This window comes from Macaca nemestrina, chromosome 15, assembly GCF_043159975.1.
Source record: "Macaca nemestrina isolate mMacNem1 chromosome 15, mMacNem.hap1, whole genome shotgun sequence".
NCBI lineage: Eukaryota > Metazoa > Chordata > Mammalia > Primates > Cercopithecidae > Macaca > Macaca nemestrina.
The window spans coordinates 22,646,522-22,672,652 of NC_092139.1; the positions used below are offsets into that span (position 1 = coordinate 22,646,522).

The following is a 26,131-nucleotide window of genomic DNA, read 5'->3' on the forward strand; positions in this document are numbered from 1 at the left end:
TTTCCTTACTGTTAATGTGGTGAATTTTTTTCTAAGACCTCACATTATCTTGTTTCTGTTTATTTAACTTTAAAGGAAGAGAAGTCTCTCCAGACCTGGTGTTTGCCAGTAAACAAAGGAGGCAGATCCTCATTGTTGCCTCACTGTCCACCTACTTATTGTTGGAATCCTTTTATTCCATGCCATCTTGGCATGTGTGATGCTGCTATAATTCATCAATATTCCTCCCAAAATTCTGGCAGTGGTTTAAGCAAGAGGAGCAATGGATGTTTATAGCCCCCATCCCTACATAGAGCGTCTAACACCATCCTTCCATCTGGTGTGAGTGCTGTGAAAGAAGGAATTCACAGTCTCCCCACAAACAGGAGGATTGATCTCTTTATCAGAAACAGTAAATGAATCCTAGAAGCATTTTCCCATGACTATTCCCATCGCAATTGCCTCCTGACACTGAATCTGTATCTCAGAAACAAAGATACCATCTTTTTTCTTTACCATATCAAAGACCCCAGTGATGGAGGTTTAGGAGGAGAAAGAGCTTGGAAATGCCCCAGCCCTGCTATTTGGCTGATACACTCTTTGATTCTCTGAGCTCAGGAATTCAAATGAGAAAATGGGAAGCATTTCTTTTCTATTCTTCAGGCCATTGGGTTGGCTTTATCTCAAGTAACAAAGTCTATCAAAGTCAATTGTATCATGTTTGTTTCTGCTCCACAGAAAATGGCACAGTGGAGTGGCATTCTATTACTATTTGTTTTACAAGTTCGACCCTACTATGTGTTTGGTCAGACATAAGAAAGACATGAAAAGGTAAATCCATGTGTTGTTACATTGAGTAAGAGGAGTGAATCTACTGTTCCTTAGGGGTCACAAATCTCATACACCTACCCTAGTGCAAGTCTGGAATTCAAAAACACAGAACAGATTATTCTTACAACATGACTCCTAAACACAAGCCAACTGCTTCATCTTATGCTTCAACAAGGAAATGTAATCACTTCCAATGTTGGAGGGGAAACTACCTATGGTTGAATCAATTGAAAGATGATGTTGTACAATTCCAGGGATTTTAGAGAATTTTTTACAAAATGAAGTATATATCTTCCTGCACATGGGATGTGTGCTGCTGCAATAATAAAGAAGTTTTCTTCCCAAATTCTGGCAATAGATTAGTGGATAGACTTAGATTTCAGAGCTGTTATAAGTTTATCATCTTGAGGCTTTGTTAGTATTTTGTGAGGGAGAAGAGGGGAGGCACTGACTGCTAGCCAGGTGCCACCTTGAGATTTCTTCCAGTAGAATCACATTTAACCCTTGCAACAGCCTTCTCAAAGAAGATGATGATGATGAATCATGATCATTGTCATCACTATCAGCAATTACAAATAAAGACCTTAGGCTCAAAGTATGTTTACCCTTGAACAACATGGGTTTGAACTGCACAGGTTTACTTAATATATGGATTTTCTTCTGCCTCTGTCACTCCTGAGACAGCAAGACCAACCTCTCTTCTTTCTCCTCCTCCTCCTCAGTCTACTCAATGTGTAGACAATGAGGATGAAGAACTGTATGATGATCCACTTCCACTTAATAAACAGTAAATATATTTTCTCTTCCTATGATTTTCTTCATAACATTTTCTTTTCTCTAGCTTACTTTACTGTAGGAACACAGTATATAACACATATACAACATGTGTGTTAATCTACTGTTTATGTTATCAGTAAGGCTTCTGCTCAACAGTAGGCTATTAGTAGTTAAGTTTTGGGGGCATGATAAGTTATACGTGGATTTTCAACTCCACAGTGGGTTGGTCCCTCTAACCTCTATGTTATTCAAGGGTCAGCTGTAACTGATTTGAAGTCCTATAACTAGAAAGCTGTGGATATTTGAATCCAAAGTTTTATCTTCAGAGTCTATGCTTTGACTCTGACACCTGCTGTTGCCACAGCCCCCACAGTGTCGGTTCCAGTCACATCCCCACTCCGTGCAGGTGACCCAGCCTCCTCCTCACCTCAAAACTTCTCTCCTCTCCCAGACTCTCCCCTCTCAATGAGCAGTCTCTAGCTACTTACACATCACTCTTCATATCTCCTTCCCTAAAGGGCACATGGAGCTAGGATGAATAGGGATAGAAGAAATACATTGATACTGGTAAGAAACTACAGGAATTTGATTAGGTAGTTAAGAAATTTTGTCTTGACTCCATGAAGACTTTTGCTAAGAAAAATGACTTGATCAAAGCTGTGTAAAGGGAACTGTGAAAGCAGGAAGGGCCATTAGGAAACTGATGGAATAGTCCTGTCATGAAGACCTGAATGAGGGCAATAGAAGCAGGAATGGAGTAAAATAGATGGCTTTGGAGTGTGTCATAAAGGAAAGTAGAGAGGAGACAAGGAAAGGCGAAAGAAGCCCTAAATGACTCCCTAGATGCCATCTCTAGTGTGTGGATTCTCATATGTCCAAAATGACATTAGGTACAAAATCATCAGAACAAATACTGGTTTTTACTGCTTCCTGGATACCAGGCACTGTACTGAGCACTCAGCATGCACTATCTCTCTGAATCCTTACAACATGTGTTTTCTCTGTATTATAGATAAAGAAAATGAGATGCAGAAAGTTTTGTCACTTGGCCAAAGAATGATCTAAACCCCATTCTATCTGATTCTGGGACCCAGACTCGACATTTCTCAGGGTGCAGATTGAGTTCCTCTCATGCAACATGAACAGACCCTTTTTTCCTTTTTTTTTTTTTTTTTTTTTTTAGGACAAAGTCTTGCTCTGTCGCCCCAGGCTGGAGTGCAATGGCACCATTTTGGCTCACTGCAACTTCCACCTCCCTGGTTCAAGCAACTCCCCTGCCTCAGACTCTCAAGTAGCTGGGATTTCAGATGCACACTACCACGCCTGGCTAATTTTTTTGTGCTTTTAGTAGAGATGGGGTTTCACCATGTTGGCCAGACTGGTCTCAAACTCCTGACCTAGGCAATATGCCCAGCTAGGCCTCTCAAAGTGCTGGGATTACAGGCATGAGCCACCGCACCCGGCCCAGACTTCTTCTTAAATATTTATGTAAACATTTTAGTGAGTACTAAAACAAAATTAGCACATCATATTCATGATTTTATGTTGCACTATCATTCATAATGAGGCAAAGTAAAAACAAAATAACATAGTTGAGAGTTTATTTGAAGAAAAATTTTAAGGATGCAATTGTGTAGATCTACATTGTTCAATACGGTAGCCACTGGCCACCTGTGGCTATTTAAATTGAAATAAATCAAAATCAAATTAAGCATTCATTTCCTCAGCACCAGTAGGCACATTTCAAGTGCTCAATAGCCACAGAGGGCCAGTGGCTACCATATTGAACAGTGCAAATACAGAACATTGGTGTCAATATGTAATTTTTTTTTTTTGGATGGTGCTGGGTGAGAGCTGTTTTACACTGGATCGGTGTTTTTTTATTTAGCATTTACTCCAGCTCTAAATTACCTCTCTTTAGAACTTGATCTGGCTCTGGATAAGTCTGTGTGCACCTGCATTGTCCCATACAGTAGCCCATGATTTACCAGTGTCTGTTGAATCCTGGAAATACGGCCAGTCTGAATTGAAATATACTGTAAGTGTAAAATACACATTGGATTTCAAAGCTTTTGTGTGAATAAAGAATGTAAAAATATAGCATTAATAATTTTTCTAATTATATGTTGAAATATTATTTCAGATATATGGAGTTAGGTAAACTGTATTATTGAAATTACTTTCATGTGTTCTTTTTCACCTTATTTAATGTTGCCACAAGACCATCTTAAATTACATACATGACTTGCAATATATTTTCACTGGTCAGTGCTGTTCTAGACCTATTTGCCCTACTGTGTGACTCTAGAACTCTCTTCATTTCCCTATCTCTTTCTGTATATCTGCACTGCCCAATATAGTAGACATAAGCCACCTGTAGATATTTCCATTTGAATTAATTAAAATGAAACAAAATTTAAAATTCAGTTCCTCTGTCTCATTAGCCACATTTCAGATGCTCAGTAGCCACATGTGGTTAGTGGCCACCAAACTGTGGAGAATAGAGGTAGAACACTTCCATTGTTGTGGAAAGTTCTGTTGGACAGCTCTCACATAGATGGTACACAGCTATGGCAAGAGACACAGAGGTGGATCATGAATGCCTAAAGCTTGGAGAATGTTTCCAGATTGCCAAACCCCATGGCACATCCTTCTTCCATCTCCTAGATGCCTCTCTCTCCCTATCTGAGTTAGACTTATTCACGCACACCTTATATTTTCTTCTCCCCTCCTTCAAGGGCTGTGGCCTGCTTATTTAAACCTGAATATACCTCCTTCCTGTATGAACACAGTGTCTAACATGGTGCATTGTACAGTACAGGTATTCATTAACTATTTCTTAACCAGTTGGAGTGGCAATTCCTAGCAAGTGACTGGAAATATGTGACTAAAGGTAGAGGGAATTCTATATGGCTGGTAGCAGTGGGACAGGGGCCAGGGGTGGGCAGTGGCGGCGATGAATCTAGGATCCCAAGGAAGAGAAAGAGAGAGCAGAGAGACAGCAAAGAGGAAATCAGAGAGACAGTAACCCAAAATCTCATACACATCACCAAAATCCTTCTGCCCATCCCACAAGCTCCTCGCAGGCAGTGACAAGAGTTACTGCAGAAAAATTCACAGGGTTAGGCAACAGCTATATAAACAGTGTGAAAGAAATCCAAAATATTATTACACGATAAATAAACATACCAGACCCATAAATCAGAAGTTGAAATGGCATGAAAATTAAGGGGCTGGTGAGGAGAAAAAATGAAAAATGCTCTGTCCCTGGGCCAGCTGGTGTGAGTTACATTTTATGAGCAGCATGTGAATTCCAGTGCCCTTGCTGGATTAGCAGCAGAATTGCACGTTAGTTTTAAAGCTCCCTCTCGAATAGGAACATCATAACGTCTTTTAATTGGGCCTGATAAAAACGTAGCATTACTTGTAGGTTCCTGAGAGAAGTGAGTTGTGAAATTGGGTTTTCATTAAACCTAATGATGGAAAATTAAGTATAGTGCGTCTGGTGAAATGGAGTGTGATAAAAGACATCACTTCTGCATTATCAGAGGTTAATAAGGGAATAGGTGAGGTAAGATACTTTGGAAAGGGGAGTCTAACCCGTTGGATTAATAAACCTTGAAAATCCCTTGGTTCTGAGTCTTCATAGCATCGTTAGCACTGGCATTGACATTATTGCAAATGTTACAGCAATACAAGTTGTTAAATTTCAATGCATTTATTTTCCATTCCAGTGTTGGTTTTGCTGACACCAAGTTTACAGTCTGTCTAGCAATGTGTTTAGGGAAAATATCCATATTGACAGCTATTTGGTTGGTTTTGGAAACATTTGACGTTTCTCACACACATAAAAAGCCAAGTTCCCATTCCTAGGAAGCCTGTCTTTCCCAGGCAGCTGGTCTCCCATGCAGCCCATGCCCCAAGTTCCTCTGGGAGACTATGGGTCTCCGAAGACATCTGTCCCCATCACACATGGTGGGAAATACAGGCCTCCTAGCATTGACTCAGCTCATCCTTTCCTAGAAATCGTGGCGTATGGCATGACTCCAAGCTTTAGGTATTCACAATCCATACCTCTGTGGCTCTTGCTGTAGCTTTGTACCATCTCTAGATGAATCAAACACAAGTGCTCCCTTCCTCTCCATTTCCAATCACACCATCACAGGAGTGATATTCGCTGGAAGGATGCCTTTGATGACAGCTATTCATGACAGCTGGGACACCTACAAGAAACAGTGTGAGTCTTTAAAGAAGGAGATTCCTCCTAAAACCTTTCAACAGGTTCACACTAGCTTCAAGGGTCTTACACATTCACAGTCTTTCTGGATCTGCCTTGCATCGTCTCTTACAGTGTTGCCCCCCTGACATTTCTACCCACAGCTTTTACTCCTAATCAACCTCCTTGCTTTTAACTAAATGTGCCTTCATCTCTCAGGCTCTGTCCTTTTTCTTCAGTTGGTTCTTCTTGCCTATTTCCTTGCTAAACTGTCAAGCCTTGAGGGTGGAATCAGTATTTCTGTCTGCATTGCCACTGCCTACCATAGTCCTTGGCACAGAGTGGGTTCTCAGTAAGTCGAACTCATGAACCCAAGGGGGTGATGGAGAAAGGAAACAGCCCCCATGTTTGCCAAGTGGTGCATTTAAGCAATGCCAGTGAACACATACTAGCTATTACCTAAAATCGTGGGAGAAAAAGTAAGCAGTATTTCTCTTCTGTACAGTCAGGAAGGTTTTGCTAACAACTTGCCTGGGCCCTTCTTTCTTGTGCATATATCTAAATCTTAGAAATCTTTCTGTAGGCAATCCAGGGGTTATTTGGCTGGTCCCCAAAGGACAGCCTCTGCTTTGGGGATGTTTACCTACTACCCTGAATCAGGAAGTTTTGGAGACTACACTCTACCTACGATGACCCCACCTGCTAATTAAATATGACCCAATCAGTGTCTCAAGCTCAGACCAGTCAGATTAGTAGCCTCTCCTCTCTTGGAGGAGCCAGTAGGTGGGGGCAGGCAGAAGGCTGCAAAGTGAAAAATTTATCCCCTACTCCAACCACAGGTATAATTGAAAGCATTAGGGTGACCAACCATTCCCATGTGCCCGTGACTGAGAGGTTTCCCAACAGCTGAACTTTCAAAGCTAAAACTGGAAAATTGTCAGTCAAACTGGGACAAGTTGGTCACCTAGAAAGCAGGAAGGCCAGGTGTTCCCTTCCGTTATCTTTCCTTGCCAGGAACAGGCTTGCTGATGTTGCTGCAGAAAAGTAGAGTGTGCATTCACACACGGAATCCATGTCTGATGGATTATTCCAACATGACAGGCAAACAAGCTGAAGGGAACGTGGATTTTGAAAAGACAAGTTGCAGAAAATCAGAAATATATGCTAAACCTCCCAGGGAATGAGTATGGCATAGGCCAAGTGGGTATCTGCATAGGTGTTTCACAGGGTCTGAAAACATCTGGGGGAGACACATCAACTGCTGCAGCTGACAGTTCTCATCTCTTGCATGCCACCAACAAGATGGTCCGGGGCATAGACTGTTCATTCATGTCTTTGGAAGGAGGTTGGGAAGACCAAGCCTAGATGGTTCTGGGAAAGGTAAACTGGCCCTGAAAGACCAAGAATGTATGCCTGGCAGGAAGGTGGTAAGCAAGACATTGGTTTTAGTGGTCCAAGGGGAACAGAAGAATTCCAACCCAGTATGAGCAAGCATCAGCTTTCAGGGTGGCCAAACTGACAGAAGGCAGTTAAAGCAACTCATTGGATGAAAAGGTTTTTTTCAAGAGAGAATATAGATCTTACATCAGGCAGAGATTTTATGAAGGCGATGAGGCACGGGATCCAGGCCTGGAGAAAGTAGCTAGCAGCACTGAAGGAAGAGGTCCAGGCTTCCCTACCTGCAAGGTGGGTTCAATGATGCCACTGGATTAATAGTATTAAGTGATGGGGAAACTATACAATAGCAAGAAGGTGGTCACTGGGGCAGAGCTTATAACTACAGAGAGCAGCTGGGAGGGTCAGGGTCCCTGCTAGCTGCTGGCAGTCCAGTACTGGCTGCAATTCCTCCCAGGGTAAAACTCAAAGGAAAAAAAATTAGTAGATAAGCCAGATCACAGGGATGCAGGCAAATGGACCAGTGGCTTATATGTGACTCCAATCTTCGAGCACCTGAGGCTCTCCTCCCCTGCAGCCAGGCATCAGGCACTATTTCCAGCCTCTCTGCTTCCTAAACAGGAGGGGGGCTCCCAATAAATAGCCTTCCTGCTTCTCAGTGGTTCTGCCCCACCAAGTCTAAAGGAAGGACTGAGACAGACTGGAATGACAACCAGGCTGGAACTTTGTCAGTATGTGCCCTTGAAATGTATTGTGTTTGTTGGTTTGTTTGTGGGTTTGATACTTAGATCTACCAACACAGCCAGGCCAGGGAAGGAGTGTATCTCCGGTCTTTCTGCAGTTTCCTGATCAGTTGAGTCCCAAGTTGGTTCCCTCTGCCCTCCTCAGGCCACGCTGGGGGAGACAGGGAGGACAAAGGGCAATGCTTCTATAGGTGATGATCTGTTCTGCCTCCTTCTTTTCAAAGTAGATGGCAGCCGTGGGGAGCTTTCCCAGCCCACTCTCACGATCCAGACTCATCCCTACCGCACCTGTGACCCTGTGGAGATGAGTTACCCCCGGGACCAGTTCCAGCCTGCCATCCGGGTGGCTGACTTGCTGCAGCACATCACGCAGATGAAGAGAGGCCAGGGCTACGGGTTCAAGGAGGAATACGAGGTAAGAGACCAGCCTGTGGGGAAACTTTCTGATTGTTTCAGAGGCTTATTTGGGCACTAAAGCCTTGCTACAAAAAGCATGGCTCCCTGGCCAGCAGCATCAGTATCACCTGGGATCGTGTGGGAAATGCAACATCTCAGGCCACATCCCGCCCTGCTGAATCAGAACCTGCATTTTAACCAGAAACTAGGTGATTTGTATACACATTAAATTTGAGAAGCGCCATGCTAAATAATTCTAAGACTTCACTCCTGTTTCTCTCCCCTTCCCCTTTCATTATCCAGAGTTTCATTATCTCCAAAGTTTCTACACCTTGGAGTCTCACCTCCATTCAATATGCCAGAATGGCTCCAGCTCCCATCCCACATGCTGTAGAAAAGCCAGCACATCTCCCCTGCCAATGATTTCCAGCATGCCTGCTTGCTCTTGGTCACCTCTTGTCTCATACTCAAGCTTCTGTAGTATTCTGGTCCTTGCTCCCACCCCACAAAGGCAATGCTTCATCTCCAGTGACCACAGTTCCCTCTTTCTGCACCTTCTCTTCACCCTGCATGGGCATCTCTTTCCCACCTCCCCAAAGCATCTCTAACACAAAGGATTTGCAGGTAGTGGTTGTTACCAAGGTTTGGGAAATAATAGAGAAGGACTGGAGCAAACGACAGGCAGCACCTCAATACAACGCTGTTCTTCTTATAAGTTCCTTAACCATGTACATTGCTCGTAAGGCCTTCTAAGGTTCTGGTCTCCCAACAGGTCTCTATCTAATTTCTCCTCAAAGTCTTCTTTAGTGTCCTCAAAACTTCCTCCACCCCCACCCCTCAGCATCCAGACAAAGGGCCCCACATTCCTCTTTTATTTTGCAGAACAATTTAGCTTTCTCTATCTCACTCTTTTTGTTTCAAATCCTGCCCATTAGGCCTCACCTTTTACAAACAAAAAGCAAAATAAAAGGAAAATGCATTAAGACGTTTTTTCTGAACCAAAGAGCAGCTGACTCTCCAAGAATAATTCTGCAACTCTCCTAGTTGCAGGTAGACTCCAGCTGCAGTCAGCTTTGAAAACAATTTCTTTCTTCACTTTTCCTTTCCTCTCTCTCCCTTCCCTCCTTCCTTCCTAAAATATCTTTTGAGTATCTTCTGTGTACCATGCTCTGAGTTATATGTATTTGTGTGAGTTTTTTGTTGTTGTTGTTTGTTCTTTTTTTTCTCTTCACATGCAGTGTGTGCCCCAGATATGCTTGATTCAGTTTTGCTGTGTGCAGTAGAAAACTCATTGGCTCAGACTCCACACATTTGGAATTCTTGATATTGCAGACTAAGTTTATCCCTCAGACTATATTCTGAGAAAGAGCTTACAAAGCAATATTTCTGAAGTCGTATGAGGTCATGAAATTGTGCTAAACTAGGGGTCCAGACAGCTGGATTCCAATGTAGTAAGCTGTTAGATTTTGGAATTTTGCTATCTGAGTTTTAAAATTCTTTATTAGTTGAATGAAGAATTTGGATAAGGTGATCTCTCAGGATCTATCTGGTCCTAAAACTTTATGAGCGTGTAAAACATGGTGACAAGGGGGCATGTTTGACATATCTATGAGAACAAAAACGTTTTTGTCAATGGATGTGAGTAATTACCAGCTTCGGAGAGCTAGCACTTAATTTCAAAAACAGTCTAAGTAAAATAGCATTTTTCATATTCTCATCTACAAATCTTGAAAGGATATTCAAATTAGAGTTGAAGAAGATGATCTCATTACTACCCATCCCTGGATCTCATTTGCTAGGGGATTGAATGGTCCCAGTCTCGGGGGCATAGGGTGCATGTGAGCATGCTTTATGTGTGTGTATACAGACCTGTTTGTTGAGCAAATGTCAGGAAGGTTATGTTGTTTGAAATGGTATATTCAACATTAGTCATAACAATTTGATTAAAAGTTTCAAATATCATTAAGGGAGATATGTGGCTTACCAAAAAAAAAAAAAAAAAAGGGACAAGCAGCCAAATGCTGAGAAACACATATGTAAGAACTTGCAATCTGAAATTTGAAGACAGAATTACAAGTGTATTTGACACTTTCATGCATTTCCTTCTAAATTAACATTTATTTTAAAGCATTCATCCCTGTGTGATGAGTTGCTTTTCAAAACTTTTTCTTTGTACCCTTTTGCATTTTCCAAACTTTCTAGCATGGAAATGAAGAGCTTTTATAAGAAAACAAACAATACATGTCATTTCATCATTTGAACCTCAACCAAAATCTAACTAGGCTAGCCTTGGCCTCAATTAGTTCAAATTATATTAATCAGCAAGCTGTAACACTTAGCTTCTAGTTAACATTATTTTCTGATTAACTGAGGGTTAATTGGAAAATATTGCCTGATAAAAGTCATTTCACAATGTGCTAGCCCACAATGTCCAGCCCAGAATACAGCTGGATATTGCTTTGATCATCAGGGCTCCTCTGATATCTCGAATCTTCATCCTGAGCATAAGAGTCACAGATCTGCTAGGAGAATCCTATTGCAGATATAAGACTCCTGAGCCTCCAATCCTACTCTCATATGAGTCTGCTATGTGCTGTTTGTTGTCTGTCACTTCTCTGTTCTCAGTTTTTTCATACAAACGAGTGGGTTTGACAAGTTGACATCTAAGGGACATCTCAGCCATAGCAAGCTGCGTCAGAAGACAAAATTCAATTCAGTTGAACAATCACTTAAAATTTGTTCAGTAAATATTTACTATTTATTATTGCCAAGGACGATTCTAGGTATTTGGGATACAACAGTGAATGAAACAAAGATTCTTGCCCTCCTGAAGCTTGTATTCTAGCAAGGGAAGTAGGAAATAAACATAAGCTTAAAAAATAAGCAAATTTTATAATGTAGTGTGTTAGACAGTGAAAAATACTGTGTGCTATGTTACAAACCACTCCAAATTTTAGCAACATAACCAGTTTCTTGCATTCATTGATTCTGTGGAATCTGTGCAGGGTACAACAGGGATAACCTGTTTCTTCCACACAGTATCCAGAGCCTGGGCTAGGAAGTCTCCAAGGCTGGGGGCTGGAATCATCTGAACATGTCTTCACTCACATGACTAGTGACTGATGCAGGCTTTCAGCTGGGATTGTCCACTGGAAGACCTACACATGGCCTCTTCAGTGACCTGGGCTTCTTCACAGCGTGGTAGCCTTGAGATAGCTGGACGATTTCCATGGTGGCTTAGAGCTCCATAAGTGAGCTCCCCAGATAAAAGGTGAAAAGTGCATCACCTTTGTGACCCAAACTTGGGTATCACACTGCATTATTCCTACCATGTACTATTGGTTGTAAGCAGGTAAAAACTCCCCTACTTTCTAGGAGAGGGGAATTTGACTCTATCCCTTGATGAGGGAGGAGGAGGGGCAGTTGCCAGATTCTAGAGGAGCATGCAGAGCAAGAAATATTTTGGGGGGAAAATAAAAGCCCAGGCGCAGTGGTTCATGCCTGTAATCCCAGCACTTTGGGAGGCTGAGGTGGGTGGATTGCCTGAGGTCAGGAGTTCAAGACCAGCCTGGCCAACATGGTGAAACCCTTTCTCTACTACAAATACAAAAATTAGCCCAGCGTGATGGTGGGTGCCTGTAACCCTAAGTACTCTGGAGGCTGAGGCAGGAGAATCACTTGAACCCAGGAAGCAGAGGTTGCAGTGAGCTGACATCATGCCACTATACTCCAACCTCAGGGCAGAGTGAGACTCCATCTCCAAAGAAAAAGAGAAAGAAAATCTTTGGATAATAATACAGTCTGCCACAAGTACCATGGAAAAAGAAAGAACAGAGCAAGGAAGGGAGATTTGTTCCAGGGACATGAAGTAAAGGAGGTTCCAATAGTAAACAGGATAAAAGGGTAGTCCTTAATTAGAAGATGAAACTTGAATAAAGACATGGTGGAAGATATCTGGAGGAAGAGCGTTCCAGATCCAGAGAGTAATATACCTGGCACATACAAGCAGTTGCAAAGAGGCCAGGATAACAGAGGCAGAGTGAGCAAGGGATAAAAGTAATAGGAAATTTGACTGGAGAAATAAAGAGGGACCTGACCATGCTATGCATTACAACCCGTTATAAGGACTTCGACTTTTACTCTGACTAAAATGGAAAGCCACTGCAGAGCTTTAAGAAGACAAGTGCTAATGATCTGTCCTTACTTCATTCTAGCTACTGTGTTGAGAATGGAACTTAGGAAGGCAAGGGTGAAAGCAAGGAGACCAATTAAGAGGACATTGCAGTAACTCAGGTGAGAGACAACAATGACTCAGGGCATGGCAGAGAAGGTGGTGAGACGTGGATGGATTCTGAATATATTTAAAAGATGGAGCCAACAGCATTTCTTAACACATGGTATATGTTACAAAAAGAATTAAGGGTAACTCCAAGGCTGCTGTTTGTGCCACTGGTAGGACGGAGCTGCCTCTAATGGAAGTGGGGACGCTCAAGTAAAGCAGAGCTGGAACAATCAGTAGTTTCATGTTAAATTGAGTTTGCAATGTCCATTAGACATATTAGTGTCTCCATGTAGCAAGGAGGTAGTTGGATCTATGAAGCTGAAATTTGGTAAAGAAGCCTGGGCTGGAGAGAAACCTTTGGGAGTTATTGGCCTACAGATGATTAAAGCCACACTGGGTGAAGTCATCAAGCAAGTGAGTATAGACAAAGACAACGACCTAGGACCAGGCCTTTCAGAATTTCAACTTTAAGATATGGGAGCATTTTTCATGGGACAGACACTGTACTAGGCTCTGGGAACTGAAATAGAGCCCTTGCCTTCTAGGGAACGTAGAGCCTATTCTTAGAGACCAAAACAAATGCCACCATAGAGGTATATCCAGAGCTATGAGAATCCTTGGGGGTGGGATGCATTAACCCAGCCTAAAGGTGAACAGCCAGTGGCTTTCTGGAAGACATAAAGCCCAAAGCTTGAGAAGTAGGAAGAACCAAATTAAAGAAGGGAAGGGTGTTCCAGGCACAGCGGTTAGCATAAGCTATGGCACGGGAGTCTGCACAGCAGGTTGAGTGAGGGGAACTAGAAACGGTTTGGGAGGAAGCATGGAGGGAGATGGGGCTGAAATTGTCAACAGGGGCCAAGATGAAACAAAAGGCGAGCATTTGTTGTGCTAATGAGTTTGGGTTGTAATCAAGAAGCCACTGGAGCCATCGAAGAGAGCAGGACTTTTTAAAGTAGATTTGCGTTTTAGATCTTGTAGAGATCAGAGCAGGGACAACAGAGGCAGGTAGGCGTCTGGGACAGTAATTCAAGGAAAATATGGGGCTGCCCAAACCAGGAGACTGGGCCCAGAGCCCAGACAAGCCTACGCACTTTCTCTGCATGTAGAGCCATAAAATCAGCTTGTTCTCATTGGCATGAAAACTTGAGTCTCTCAATATATATATTTTAAGTTCAATTATTTGAAAAAATGTGTGAACCATCTTGAATTGAGAGTCAAAATGCCTGGAATCAAGTCCTATAACAATTATGAAGTATTCAGGTGACCTTAGGCAGGTCCCTGTCCTCTGGGCCTCCATTTCCACATTTATGCAGTGGGAGCAAAGGGGTTTGTCAAAGTGATCCAAAGAACCCTTCTGTCACTGATATTCTGGGAGTCTAAGTAAGAACCAATCAGCCGGGCCAGCTGGGCCTCCCTCCCACTGATGGTCGCATGGGAACCTCACTGTCTGGGGCTACCACTCCCATGGTTATGTCTCAAGTTCTAAAAACCACAATTGGCCAAGGGCCTTGGGCTCCTAGGAGCTCAAGGAGGCCCAAGGCAAGTTAACTTCACCTGCCAGACAGATCCAAGCCTCAGTCAGAGGCTTTCAATTTGGGTTGCACATTAGAATTACCTGGGGAAGTTTTAAAAAAACACCAATGCTCAGGCCACATTTCAGATCAGTTTCACTTGGGGTGGGATGTATACTTCAGTGTTTTCTAAGCCCTCCTGTTGATGGGAATATACTTTTAAAGCTGAGAACCACTAAGAAAACCCATGGAGTCCCCAGCATGTGCCCTGCTTGTGCCCACAGACCCATCCCCTGGCGTGCTCTGCCAACCCTGAGGTCTACTCCTGCTGATGAAAGGGCATGTGATTTTGAACCATATGCCCTTCCTATTAAAGTCAAGGGCATGTGATTCTGAACCACAGCGTCCTCCCTCCCCAGCCTGCTTCCCCCCAGCTCCAGTTCTCCCACCTTCCCCTGTTACACAGCAAAACCCTAAGCATCACAGCAAAAGATAAGAGATGTGGGCTGGAGAGCCGAGTTGTCTGTGTCCCATGTAACCCTGCCATGGTAGTCAGACGAGCAGCAGGTTTAGGGAAGATGAGGGAGAATAGGAAGAGGTGACTTTGTGATGGAGAGAAGGAAGAAGTTCATCCCAGTTCAATCCAGAGAGCCTGTCGTCGTAATGAATGGAACAAGCCCAGTAGGGCAACCAGAAGGTATCTGGTTATTACAGCTCCATTAAGACTATTTAAAGCAACAAGGAACAGCTGTGAGGAGTATGATGCAGCCTAATGAAGAGCAAACATTTGTTCATTTTCTAGCTCGGGATGGACATGCCATATGTATGGCTTTTGTGGGGAAGGCCTGTATTGCCATCTTGCTCTTAGTCATCTGTGGATAATGGGGTGATGGCAGGCAGGCAGCTTTTGAATGGGGTATAACTATAGAGATGGAAGTTTCAGGTCACCCCAGGTGCTCCCTTCTCTGCTCAGAGACCCCTAAGCAGTGTCCGAGGACACCTCTGCTTCTCCCACAAGGTTTGCTCTCCTCAGTTGGTAACAGAGTGATAGAATATCCCATCACAGGCAACCCCAGAAACGTTCTGGTTCAGCTCCTCAATTTGTAGATGGGCATGGTTCTAGGGAGGGGCATGAGGAATTACTGGTCCATGCCCAAATCATGAATGGGAAATCCATGGGATTCTTCAACTCTGGGAACTCATAATGACCAAAATAGGAATACCTAGGCTCCACCTGCTCGTTTCACTCCACTCCACCCCCAGATTGATAAAACAAGACAATAAGCCATTACAGGGAGTGGCCAAAAGTCATCAGTGACCCATGTGGTTTCAAACTTGGGAGTTTTCCAGCAGGAAAGAGTTCACATGGAAGAGACTATTACCAAAGTTATGATCATGGAAGAGTTACCAAGGATCTTGGAGGGATCTAGGATCTTGGAAGAGTTACCAAGGTTATGATCATGGCCCCTGGCAGTCTGCCTCTTCAATGTAGCTGGCTGCAAGTATAGAGGAGAGTTGCTGGCCTAGAGTCAGCCACCCAGAAGCTCATGTATGACCATGGAGATGAGTGTAGGCAGCTGGAAGTCTGTAGCCTGAAGTGAGTCATGGGGATCCCCAAGATTGTAGACTCACAGCTGGGAGGAATAGAGGTACCCTTGTGTGAGATTCCCCATTAAGGGAAAAGGGAAGAGACTCAGTCTTTCCCTTTTAGCCTATTTTTATTGTTCTACTTACAATATGGTTTGTAACAGAGCACATGGTGGGTTTTTTGTGTATTTAATACAGGATCTCCCCCAACCAAATGAGCAATTTTCAGGTGGTACTATAGAAAAATCCTTTGACCAAGAGACAAAACCTGGTTCTCAATCTGCTCCTGAGACTCTGGGTGGTCTTGGGCAAGATTCTTTCCTCTCTGGGTCTCATTTTCATCTGTGAAATGTTTGACTACAAGCTTAGCATGAAATTCTAAAGGCTGATAGTATATGCTTCTATTTTATGAACACTCATGTGGCCAGAAACACTGATTAAGTATTTATTGTGCACCTAACACTGTTTGGGCACTGGAGATAGAAAGCTAAAGAAAGAAAATAAAGACGCTACTTTAAAGAAAGCTCATGGTCTTGCTGCACCATGTAATGATGTAACCGAACTCTAGTTCAAATGCTTTGGAGACACACTTGCTTTTTGTCACTTCTTGTTGCCAAAATCTATCAGAAGTTTCACAAAAGATAAGACTCTGAGTTAGAGAAAAGTAGAAGAAGATGGGTAGAGGAGAATGTTGTGTACAAGAGGGAGCTACATGTGCAAAGCTTGGAAGCAAAAAACGAAACGATTAAAATGCTGCAGCCAGCTTTTTGAGGAGAAACAAAGATGCCTGCCTATGAAAGGAGAAATAAAATGAAACTAGTTAGGGAGATTTAATAGGAATCTTATACCCCTTGCACAGTTTTCTTGAAGAGAGTTACCAAGGTTATGATCATGGCCCCTGGCAGTCTGCCTCTTCAATGTAGCTGGCTGCAAGTTTAGAGGAGAGTTGCTGGCCTAGAGTCAGCCACCCAGAAGCTCATGCATGACCATGGAGACGCGTGAAGGCAGCTGGAAGTCTGTAGCCTGAAGTGAGTTATGGGGATCCCCAAGATTGTAGGCTCACAGCTGGGAGGAATAGAGGTACCCTCGTGTGAGATTCCCCATTAAGCTATAGATTTCTTGAAGGCAGGGAATTTGTCATCTAAAGGAGGTCTTGTAGCTTTTAATTGGGCCTTTTAAAGAGTACTTTGTGACTTGCATGCAGACTTGCACTCAACTTCTCTGCCTTGATCAAAGCTCCTGTCACAGACAAATACCCCCATCTTGCTGCAATCTGATTTTCTACTTAGCTTCACCAGCAGAACTCATAAATTACTGTCTATTTAGTGACATGGTACGCAATAATATTTGCTCTCCTGATGCCACTGAGTAGACGTCATTAGTCATCCTCTCCTGCCTTCTCTGTCCACATTTATAATCCCTAAGTCTTGTGCTTTTCAGCACAGAAGGTAGAATTTGTTGAAAGCTTGGCCTCTGCCAAGGCCACCACTAACTCCTACAGCACCTTAGAGTGAAATAGCAAAATGTGCACCTGTCTCAAGATATTTGACTGTCACCTTCCAGAAAATGTTCATAATAAATATGGAAACCCTAAAATTTCTGCCATATGCATGGTGCTTCCGTAGGTGCAATGCCCTTGGATTGTGCATAACCTGCAGAGCTGTGATTCCCTTGTCACTCACAAGCTGACCATTGACATTAGTAAATGTGTTCACTGAACCTGTGGACCACAATAGAGGCCAGACCTTAGGCTCCCAACAGATTATGAAACATTCCCATTCCCTAAATGCTATTTTACCTATACCTAGAGGGACCAGCTTGTCCCAATTTGCCCAAAATGGTCCCAGTTTTAAAACAAAGTCCTACATCCTGGGAATCCCTTTGGTCTGAGACAAACCAGAATAGATGTTTCAGAGAGTTCCCATCTTTGCCCTTGTAAGGAAAAAAAAAAAAAAAAAAAACCACTAGATGTTTCTACCATTGTGAAAGACTGTGTGGCAATTCCTCAAGGATCTAGAACCAGAAATACCATTTGACCCAGCAATCCCATTACTGGGTATATACCCAAAGCATTATAAATAATTCTACTATAAAGACATGTACACATATGTTTACTGCAGCACTATTTACAATAGCAAAGACTTGGAACCAACCCAAATGCCCATCAATGATAGACTGGATAAAGAAAATGTGGCACATATATATCATGGAATACTGTGCAGCCATAGAAAAGAATGAGTTCATGTCCTTTGCAGGGACATGGATGAAGCTGGAAACCATCATTCTCAGCAAACTAACACAGGAACAGAAAACCAAACACCGCATGTTCTCACTCATAAGTGGGAGTTGAACAAAGAGAACACATGGACACAGGGAGGGGAATATGACACCCCGGGGCCTGTCGGGGCGTAGTGAGGAGGGCAAGGGGAGGGAGAGTATTAGGACAAATACCTAATGTATGCGGGGCTTAAAACCTAGATGACAGGTTGATAGGTGCAGCAAACGACCATGGCACATGTATACCTATGTAACAAACCGGCATGTTCTGCACATGTATCCCAGAACTTAAAGTAAAATTTAAAAAAACATCCTGGATGTTTTTGACTGAAGATGGCAAGAGAATGATTTCCACAAGTGGGCCAAAAAGGCTCAATATTATATCACTGGGAAAGAGGATATGGAAGATGGAAGATTCTGAGCACTTACTGTGTAGCAGGCATTGTGCCAGGTGCTGTGGGTATTGTCTTGGGTAGTCACTAATCATCACAAAATTATGTGGGGTGTGTTATTTTCCATTTTTAAAAATGTACTATAAAATTAATTTTGGGAGAGGGTACAGTTTTATGAGTTTTAACTAATGCATAGAGTCATATAAACACCAACACAATCAGGACACATGAGAATTTCATCAACCAAAAAGTTACCTTGTGCTACTTCTGCACAGTTAAAACCTTCCCCCCCATAACCTGCAGGATGTATTACTGACTGTTTTCAGAAACGTTTGTTGACACTCGAAGTGGTGAACTTATTTGCAGTAAAAATATTCAAACACTCTAGTCTGTCCACCTTTTGCAAAGCTCTGCCTTTTCCCTGACTCGTATACACAGTTAGTGTGCAAGGGGTATTTCTTGACAAGACGAATGAAGGAAAGACCCAGGTAAAATGGTGCCTCCTTGCTGAAGACCTCTCCAGAGTCTTCCCTGCACCAGGAGAGCACAGTGCTGGGCAGGGGTGTGGGGAAATCCTGGCAGGCTGGACTGAACATGGAGGAGGCAAGCCCTCAGCTGTGCCCTGGAGCATCAGCCAGGAACTGCCTCATCAGCGATCCCTGGGCCTGGTTTTGCTGCACCCTAGGGCATAACATATCCAATTATCTCCAGGGATACAGTCAAGCGAAGGGGAGTGAAGGGGGGCATTGCAAATGACAGAATCTGCTGAGGATAGGAGGTGAACAGGTAAACGAAATGGGCTGGCATGCCCCCAGCCTTGAATTGGTAGTGAGCTGCTCTAGGAAGCTTTGTGTTTTGACATCTTACTATTTTAGGCATAACTCAAAAAGCCTTAGATGCAAAGAAGAGTATCTCAAGAAGGATGGCAAGCTTCTGTTGGTTTGGCTCAGTACAGCCAGGTAGAAGAAAAAATCAGCCACACAGGCATCAGGGATCATTCTCAGTTCTAGCAGATAATTAATGTACTAAATGGGACATTAAGGTAGGTTTCATAGTCCTGTGGACTAAGTCAGCACAGCAGAACACAAGAAGTCTGTGACTCGTGGCCATGTGGTCTGAGCCTGCCATGGACTCAGCTCTGTGGATAGGAAGGTGGGTTGCAATCACAGGGAGAGTTAGTCTGGGGCAGGTATCAGATGATAATTTTATTCTAAAATCTATAAAGCCTATCATCAAGGATAAAGAAGATTCCAGTGACAAGCACTGTCTGCCATTTATCATAATGCTGGCACTGGCTCAGCCTCCCCCTCAAAGTTTCTGGGCTGGGCGTGGTGGCTCACGCCTGTAATCCCAGCACTTTGGGAGGCCAAAGCAGGCAGATTACCTGAGGTCGGGAGTTCAAGACCAGCCTGACCAACATGGAGAAACCCCACCTCTACTAAAAATACAAAAATTAGCCGGATGTGGTGGCACAGAACTGTAATCGCAGCTACTCGGGAGGCTGAGGCAGGAGAATCACTTGAACCCAGGAGGTGGACGCTGTGGTGAGCTGAGATCATGCCATTGTGCTCTAGCCTGGGCAACAAGAGTGAAACTCCATCTCAAAAAAAAAAAAAAAAAGAAATTCCAAAACATTCCCATTGAATTATAATAAAACTCACGTTCTTGTCCTTGGTCCACAAGACCTTGATTGAACACCCTGCCCCAACCCCAAGCCAAATCCACATTATTTGTCATCCTCCTCTTATTCTCTCTGCTCTGGAGAGCCTCCCTTCAAGTTCTAGAACACAAATAATTTATTCCATCCCAGAGCCTCTGCACTTGCTGTTCCCTCTGAATGGAACCTTCTTTCCCCAGCTCTTGCCAAAGCTGGTACCTGCTTATCCTTTAGTTTTTAGCTGAAATGTATTGGCCAGAGATCAGCAGGGACACACCTCCTGGAGTTGGATTTATCACTTGTTGCAGTGAGGTACATGCATACCTGGAAGTGCGCATTCCTGTGGGACATTTGAGGAAGAGGATGTTAGAAAGGACTCAGAGTGTGGGCTGTGTTTGCTGATTTGAAAGAGTGCCTAAGGAGGTGAGGCTTTGTTTTAGGTTGGACACACTGGGAAGTGGTATGATTAGATATCGTAATACATCTTACCTAAAAGAAGGGAAGATCAGACAGAGGCTAGAGCTGTAATTGGCAAAGAATCGGTAGTCGCTCATATTAACCAGAATAGGGGGGTGTTTGGTAATTTTTTTTTTTTGGCTTGGACAATGTTCATATTTTTGTCTGCGTCCAGATACGACTTGTTTTTGTCTTGTTTCATCATGGCCTCAGAGTGGCCTTGCCTGTGGTTAGTCTTCCGTGAAATTGTCCATGTTCAGCAGGAGAGCACCAAGGCCCACCTGTGAGTGCCAGGTCAGCTCCCAGAATTCAGGGGCTGCTTTTCTCCCTCTCAGATCTCCCCTTTTCAGAGTTTTGCCCACACTACCCTAGGTAGTCCCTTGCCCCGGTCCCTGTCTATCCCAGCACCTGGCATCCAGATGGTCTCTGGGGAAGGAAGGAAGTGATCGAGGGAGGGAGTGGGGACAGAATCAGTGTATATTCTTGGGCAAGTCATTTCCTGTCTCGGGACCTCACTTTGCTGATCTATAAAATGAGTCAATAATTTTCTCAAAAGACCCTTCCAAATCTGACTTTTGAGGATTCTATAAATACCACAGCGCAGCTCTCCAGGGAGAAGGACATCCCCAAATACATTTTTTGAACAACAACAACAACAACAAAAGACTGCCTTGGAAAAGCAACACTGTTGAAGAGTAGGAAACATTTTCACACGCAGAGAGAAATGTAAAAATAGGGCTCAGCACTCTCAGGAGAAGAGAATGAGAAAAGGAAAGTGGAGATTGATAATGGATGAACATAATGAGATGGCAATTTTGGTTTCAAAAGAATGTGATTAGCGCCTAATGACTGCCACCATTCCCTGGTCAATCTACTGTAACTAGCTACTAATGGAAAAATAATGCCCTCGGCTTGCTCACTTTGAAGATGGAGTCTCTCTTTCATACTTTTCCCCCTCATATTTTTTTTTCCTTCAAGAGATTATCCCTTATTAGATTGTAGCTCCCCAAAAAGGGAAATGGATGTGTGATCAAAGTCTGCCAATTACGGGGTCATTACCACTCCCTCCCAGTGGCTCTATTAGGCATCCCTCCTCTGCTTCTGTAAACATCGTCACAGCCTCCAGGCCCACTCAGTCCGCTTCAGCCTCCACTAAGGGAGACGGAGGCTCCCAGGACCATGACAGGGCCTGTGTGGTTCCCCACAAAGTGCCACTCACTTATCACAACTGTTTTGTTTGGTTTAGGATTGTCGAGGGATAGGGGCATGCTGGGGTGTCTCCTGGAAGGCATGGTGTTTGTTGATGGTGAGAGGACCCCAAACTGCCATTCAAGGATTCTGGGAGTGAACAAAAGAGACTTTCATCAAATCTCTGCAGGATGTCACAGGACAGAGAAAGGGCACACATTTACTCTGTGGGGCCCCATGAGATGGCACAGGCAAAGTACAGTGAGGTTGAGTAAAGAAAAAACTCTGGCGAGTCTGTCCGAAAGTGAAGCCAAAAGTTGGAGAAGTGGTGAGCTATCTGTCATGGAGGGTATCCAAGTGATAGATGCTATGGATCCACTTCTCAGCTGCTTGGAAGGCCATTGTGGATGGGAACTCAACTAGGCCATTTTCAAGGTCACTGACACCTCTAAGATCCCAGGATATTTGCCCTCTGAAAGCACAGAAGCCACCTCATTCACTAATTATTTCACTCATTCATTCATCCTAAAGAGGTCTTTCAAGCACATCTGAAGTATAGAGCCAGCATCACGTTCTGGAGATACTGTCGTGACAAAGATGCTGCCCTTTCCCTGGAGAAGCCCATGGCCAAGTTGAGAAACAGAGTTAAATTATGAGATGCAAAGAAGTCCATCTAATAATAGAAGTAACTGGCTTTACCTGGGGATGCAGTGGGGTGAGGGAGAGTGAACAGAGAAGATTCCACAAAGAAGATGCTTACACTGAGTTTTGAAGGATATGTAGGAGTTTGTCAGAGGGACTCAGATGGAAGGGAATTTCAGGCAAAGGGAACAGCATGTAAAAAGTCTTATAAACTTTAAACACCTTATAACTGGCAATATAGATGTAAGGACAAGAATTGAGGCTGCAGGGGCATTTGGGGTGAAGTCGTTAAGGACGTTGCACTAAAGGGTTTGAAATGTATCCTGAAGGCAATGGCAAGAGGAGTCACTGGGTCCTATTCACATTTTAGAAAGATCTCTCTGACTACAGTGGAGAATGGATTGGAGGGGACAAACCCAAAACAAAAGAAACCAATGAGGAGACTCATAGGGAAGTATTTTAAAGTCACTATTTGCAAAACTTATGGCTGCATAGCAGCATCAGCTGGGGAACTTTAAACACTACCAATGCCTGTGCCCCACCCCAGAGAGTCTGACTTCATTGGTCTTGGGGGGGACCTTGGCTTTGGGAGTCGTAAAGCCTCCCCAGGTGATTCTAATGTGCAGTCATAAAGAGACCTTAAGATAACGGTAACCCAAACCCTGGCACATGGCAAGTACTCAACACAATTCTTTTTTCAAAAAATCAGTATGAAAACAGTCATGCTGTCCTGCTTTTGGCTTCACCCCACTTTCAGGGGCACATGTTTGGATGAACAATTGGCTTTTATCACAGAGGGTTTCAAGTGCAAAATCCACCCTCAGTAGATCATCTTTGACATCCAGAAATCCAGTGCTAACACTGAAAGCAGCAACCTCCCTTCACATACAGAGAACAGACCTGGCAAGTTGCCTGGAGGAGCTGGAGCTACCTGGCGGGGATAGAGGAGGAGGCTAGGGCTGGAATCTGAGTTCTAAGAGTTACCTGCAGTACCTAGAAGCATCTTCCACCTAGAGATGGCCTAAATTGGTGGCAGGATGGATGTAAGGTTTGGTAGAATGAGGAGCAAGAAGAGAAACAGGAAAAGGAGAAGGAGAAAGAACAAGGGAGAAAAGTGAGACATAAGCCCCACATTTGTAAAATGAGCACTTACTTATCCTTGTAACATTTTTGCCCTACCCAGATTTAGGTCAGAGATTGATGCCCAAAGCCTAGCACCTGTTTTGATTCTCTTCCAGGATGTTAGTCTAACGACATTGGATATAGAAAGAACAAAATTATGACCCATTAATAGCTAGGAAGGCACTTTATTACCACAGTCTAAAACCTAAGAAAGGCTAAGTTGTAGAACATGGCTCAGCCTGAGAAGCCCAGGCAAAGAACTCCTTCCTGTACCCTCTAATGAATCTGAAGTTGCTAGGTAGCAGAATGAGCACGAATTCCACCTACTCAACCACTGCATGGATGAGGATCATAGTCATGCTTCTATAATAAAGGTCAGCAAGCTATAGCCATAGGCTAAATCTAGCCCAACACCTACCTACCTATCTATCTATCTATCTAATTATTTATTGGGACAAAGTCTCACTGTTGCCTAGGCTGGAGTGCAGTGGCGTGATCTTGGCTCACTACAACCTCCACCTCCTGGGTTCAAGCAATTCTTTTGCCTCAACTTCCTGAGTAGCTGGGACTACAGGCATGTGTCACCATGCCTGGCTAATTTTTTTATTTTTAGTACAAACGGGGTTTCACCACATTGGCCAGGCTGGTCTTCAACTGCTGACCTTGTGATCTGCCCGCCTCAGCCTCCCAAAGTGCTGGGATTACAGGCATGAGCCACTGCACCCGGTCCCAACGCCAATTTTTGTAAATAAAGATGTATTGGAACACAGCCATGGCCATTTGTTTGCTTTTTATCTGTGACTGTTTTCACTCTACAACAGTAGAGTTGAGTATAAGTTTGAGTTGTTGCAAGAGAGTCCACACAACTCACAAAGCCCAAACTGCTTTCTAGTTTGCCCATTACAGAAAAAGCATTCCAACTCCCACTCTAGGAAAAGACTCACTCAGGTTGATTTAACACTTGACAGACCAGATGCAAGACAGGTGGAACCGTGTGTGAGCACTGGCCTGTTCAGAACCTGCCAATAAAACAGGGCTTATTGAGGGGCTGAATTTCGGATCAACCTGGTTACAGGTTCTTCCTTGCTTAGGATGGACCTAGTAAGGAATAGATGGGCAAAGGCAAGGCTGGTGTATTAAGATGAATGGTGGGTTCTCCTGCACTGCTGACAGAGAGCTGTGTAGACTGAAGGTGTTACAAATTCAGTCTCAGAAGCAATGCAAGGGCGTGAGCAGGATGTTCAGCCTATACTACTAAAGGTAGAGTAGAGACAGTAATCAAAACACGGTCTGATCATCATGCTTCTGCAGCTTTTCTACAGCTGTTTCCACGCCCTTAACTGCCCGTCCTCCCTCTCTATGAAATAACTGACTGTACCCTTCCCTGTATTTCCATATCACTTGGCTCATAACTCTTGCAAATTGTCTCATGTTTGTTGACTTGTCTGTCTTATCGGTGGTTGCCATCCTCTTAAACTGACTGATGACTTTTCTCTCCTCCCTACCCCTAAGCTCTGGGTGTCTGTGTCCAACTGCCTATTCAACATCAGCTTGGATATCTAATAGGCATCTCAAATGTGGCTGCCATTATTTGTTATTTTGAACATATTTTTTAAAAAGTATGCAGTATTCAATGCTAGGCACTCTTCTAAGCACTTTACCCAAAATACAACACTTAATTCTTACCTCCCCAATCCTGTTTCTAACCCAGGCTTCTCCGTCTCAATAAATAACATCTCTCTCCACTCAGTTCTTCAACGTTCTAAGGGTCAGCCTTCATTCCTCCCTTTCCTTCACAGTCGGCATCTATGGCAGATGTGTTGGTGCCCTGCACACATCCAGTCTACACTCACTGTTCCCATGCATGCCCACCTGATGGTTTCCTCCTGTAAGCACCTGTGACTTTTTGCCTGAGGGCTTCTTCAAGACAGAAGAATATGCACACTCTGCCCATAGAGCATGGAAGAAGTGCTGGGGAGTTTCCAAGAGTTGTCCTCAACCAATACTGGATGAGAACTCATCAATAACTACCCCAACTTTGCACCACCCCCATGGTGGGATAGCTGTGAGGCATGAGATGTGCCCACTGGATTAAGCCCCAGTTGCCCACAGTGGTAACCTGCTCATTGATGTGCCCTATATTGACTTCATTCCCTTGATTGTACCACTTCCCCATTCTCCCACCCAAACTCCCTGGGATTGCCTCCCAAACAAACTACTTGTGCCTGACTTCTTATCTCTGAGTCTGCTTCCGAGACAACCCAAGTCAACAATATTCAACTGAACATCCTGCAAATAATCACTTCTCACACGTCCACCACCACTACCCTTGTCTAAGAGTCCAAGGTACCATCATGTGTTGCCTGGAGTACTGCCACAACTTTCTAGCAGATTTCCCTGCTTCCTCCATGGCCCTCCCAGAGCCTGTGTTCCATACATGAGCCAGATTGTACTTTGAAATACATGAATCAGATCAGATGATTCCCCTGCCCAAAACCCTCTGATGATTTTTCATCATACTTAGAATAATGCACAATTAATTAACCAGTAATAGCAATGCCTTATATAATCTGGACTCCCCCATCCACTCTAGATACTACCATCACTACTTCTCCCCTCTTCACATCACTCCAGTCCTTGAATATGGTCATTTGGTTGCTGCCTGACCATCTTTGCACCT

At 43.7% G+C, this 26,131-nt stretch overlaps 1 protein-coding gene across 17 annotated transcripts in view; it reads left to right on the top strand.

The window, feature by feature from the left end:
* The window catches only part of LOC105496374 (protein tyrosine phosphatase receptor type T), a 1,121,698-nt gene that overhangs the window by 1,022,880 nt on the left and 72,687 nt on the right, over positions 1-26,131 (top strand). For 13 of the 17 annotated variants that reach the window (XR_011613330.1, XM_071079282.1, XM_071079290.1 and 10 more), the window contains one exon: positions 8,166-8,356. Coding sequence is in view for 16 of the 17 variants with exons in the window: in XM_071079282.1 (XP_070935383.1) it covers positions 8,166-8,356 (191 nt within the window). In the remaining variant the exon portion in view is untranslated. The remainder of the gene's footprint in view (positions 1-8,165; positions 8,357-26,131) is intronic. The other 4 variants (XM_071079279.1, XM_071079289.1, XM_071079285.1 and 1 more) reach the window with 1 other exon arrangement.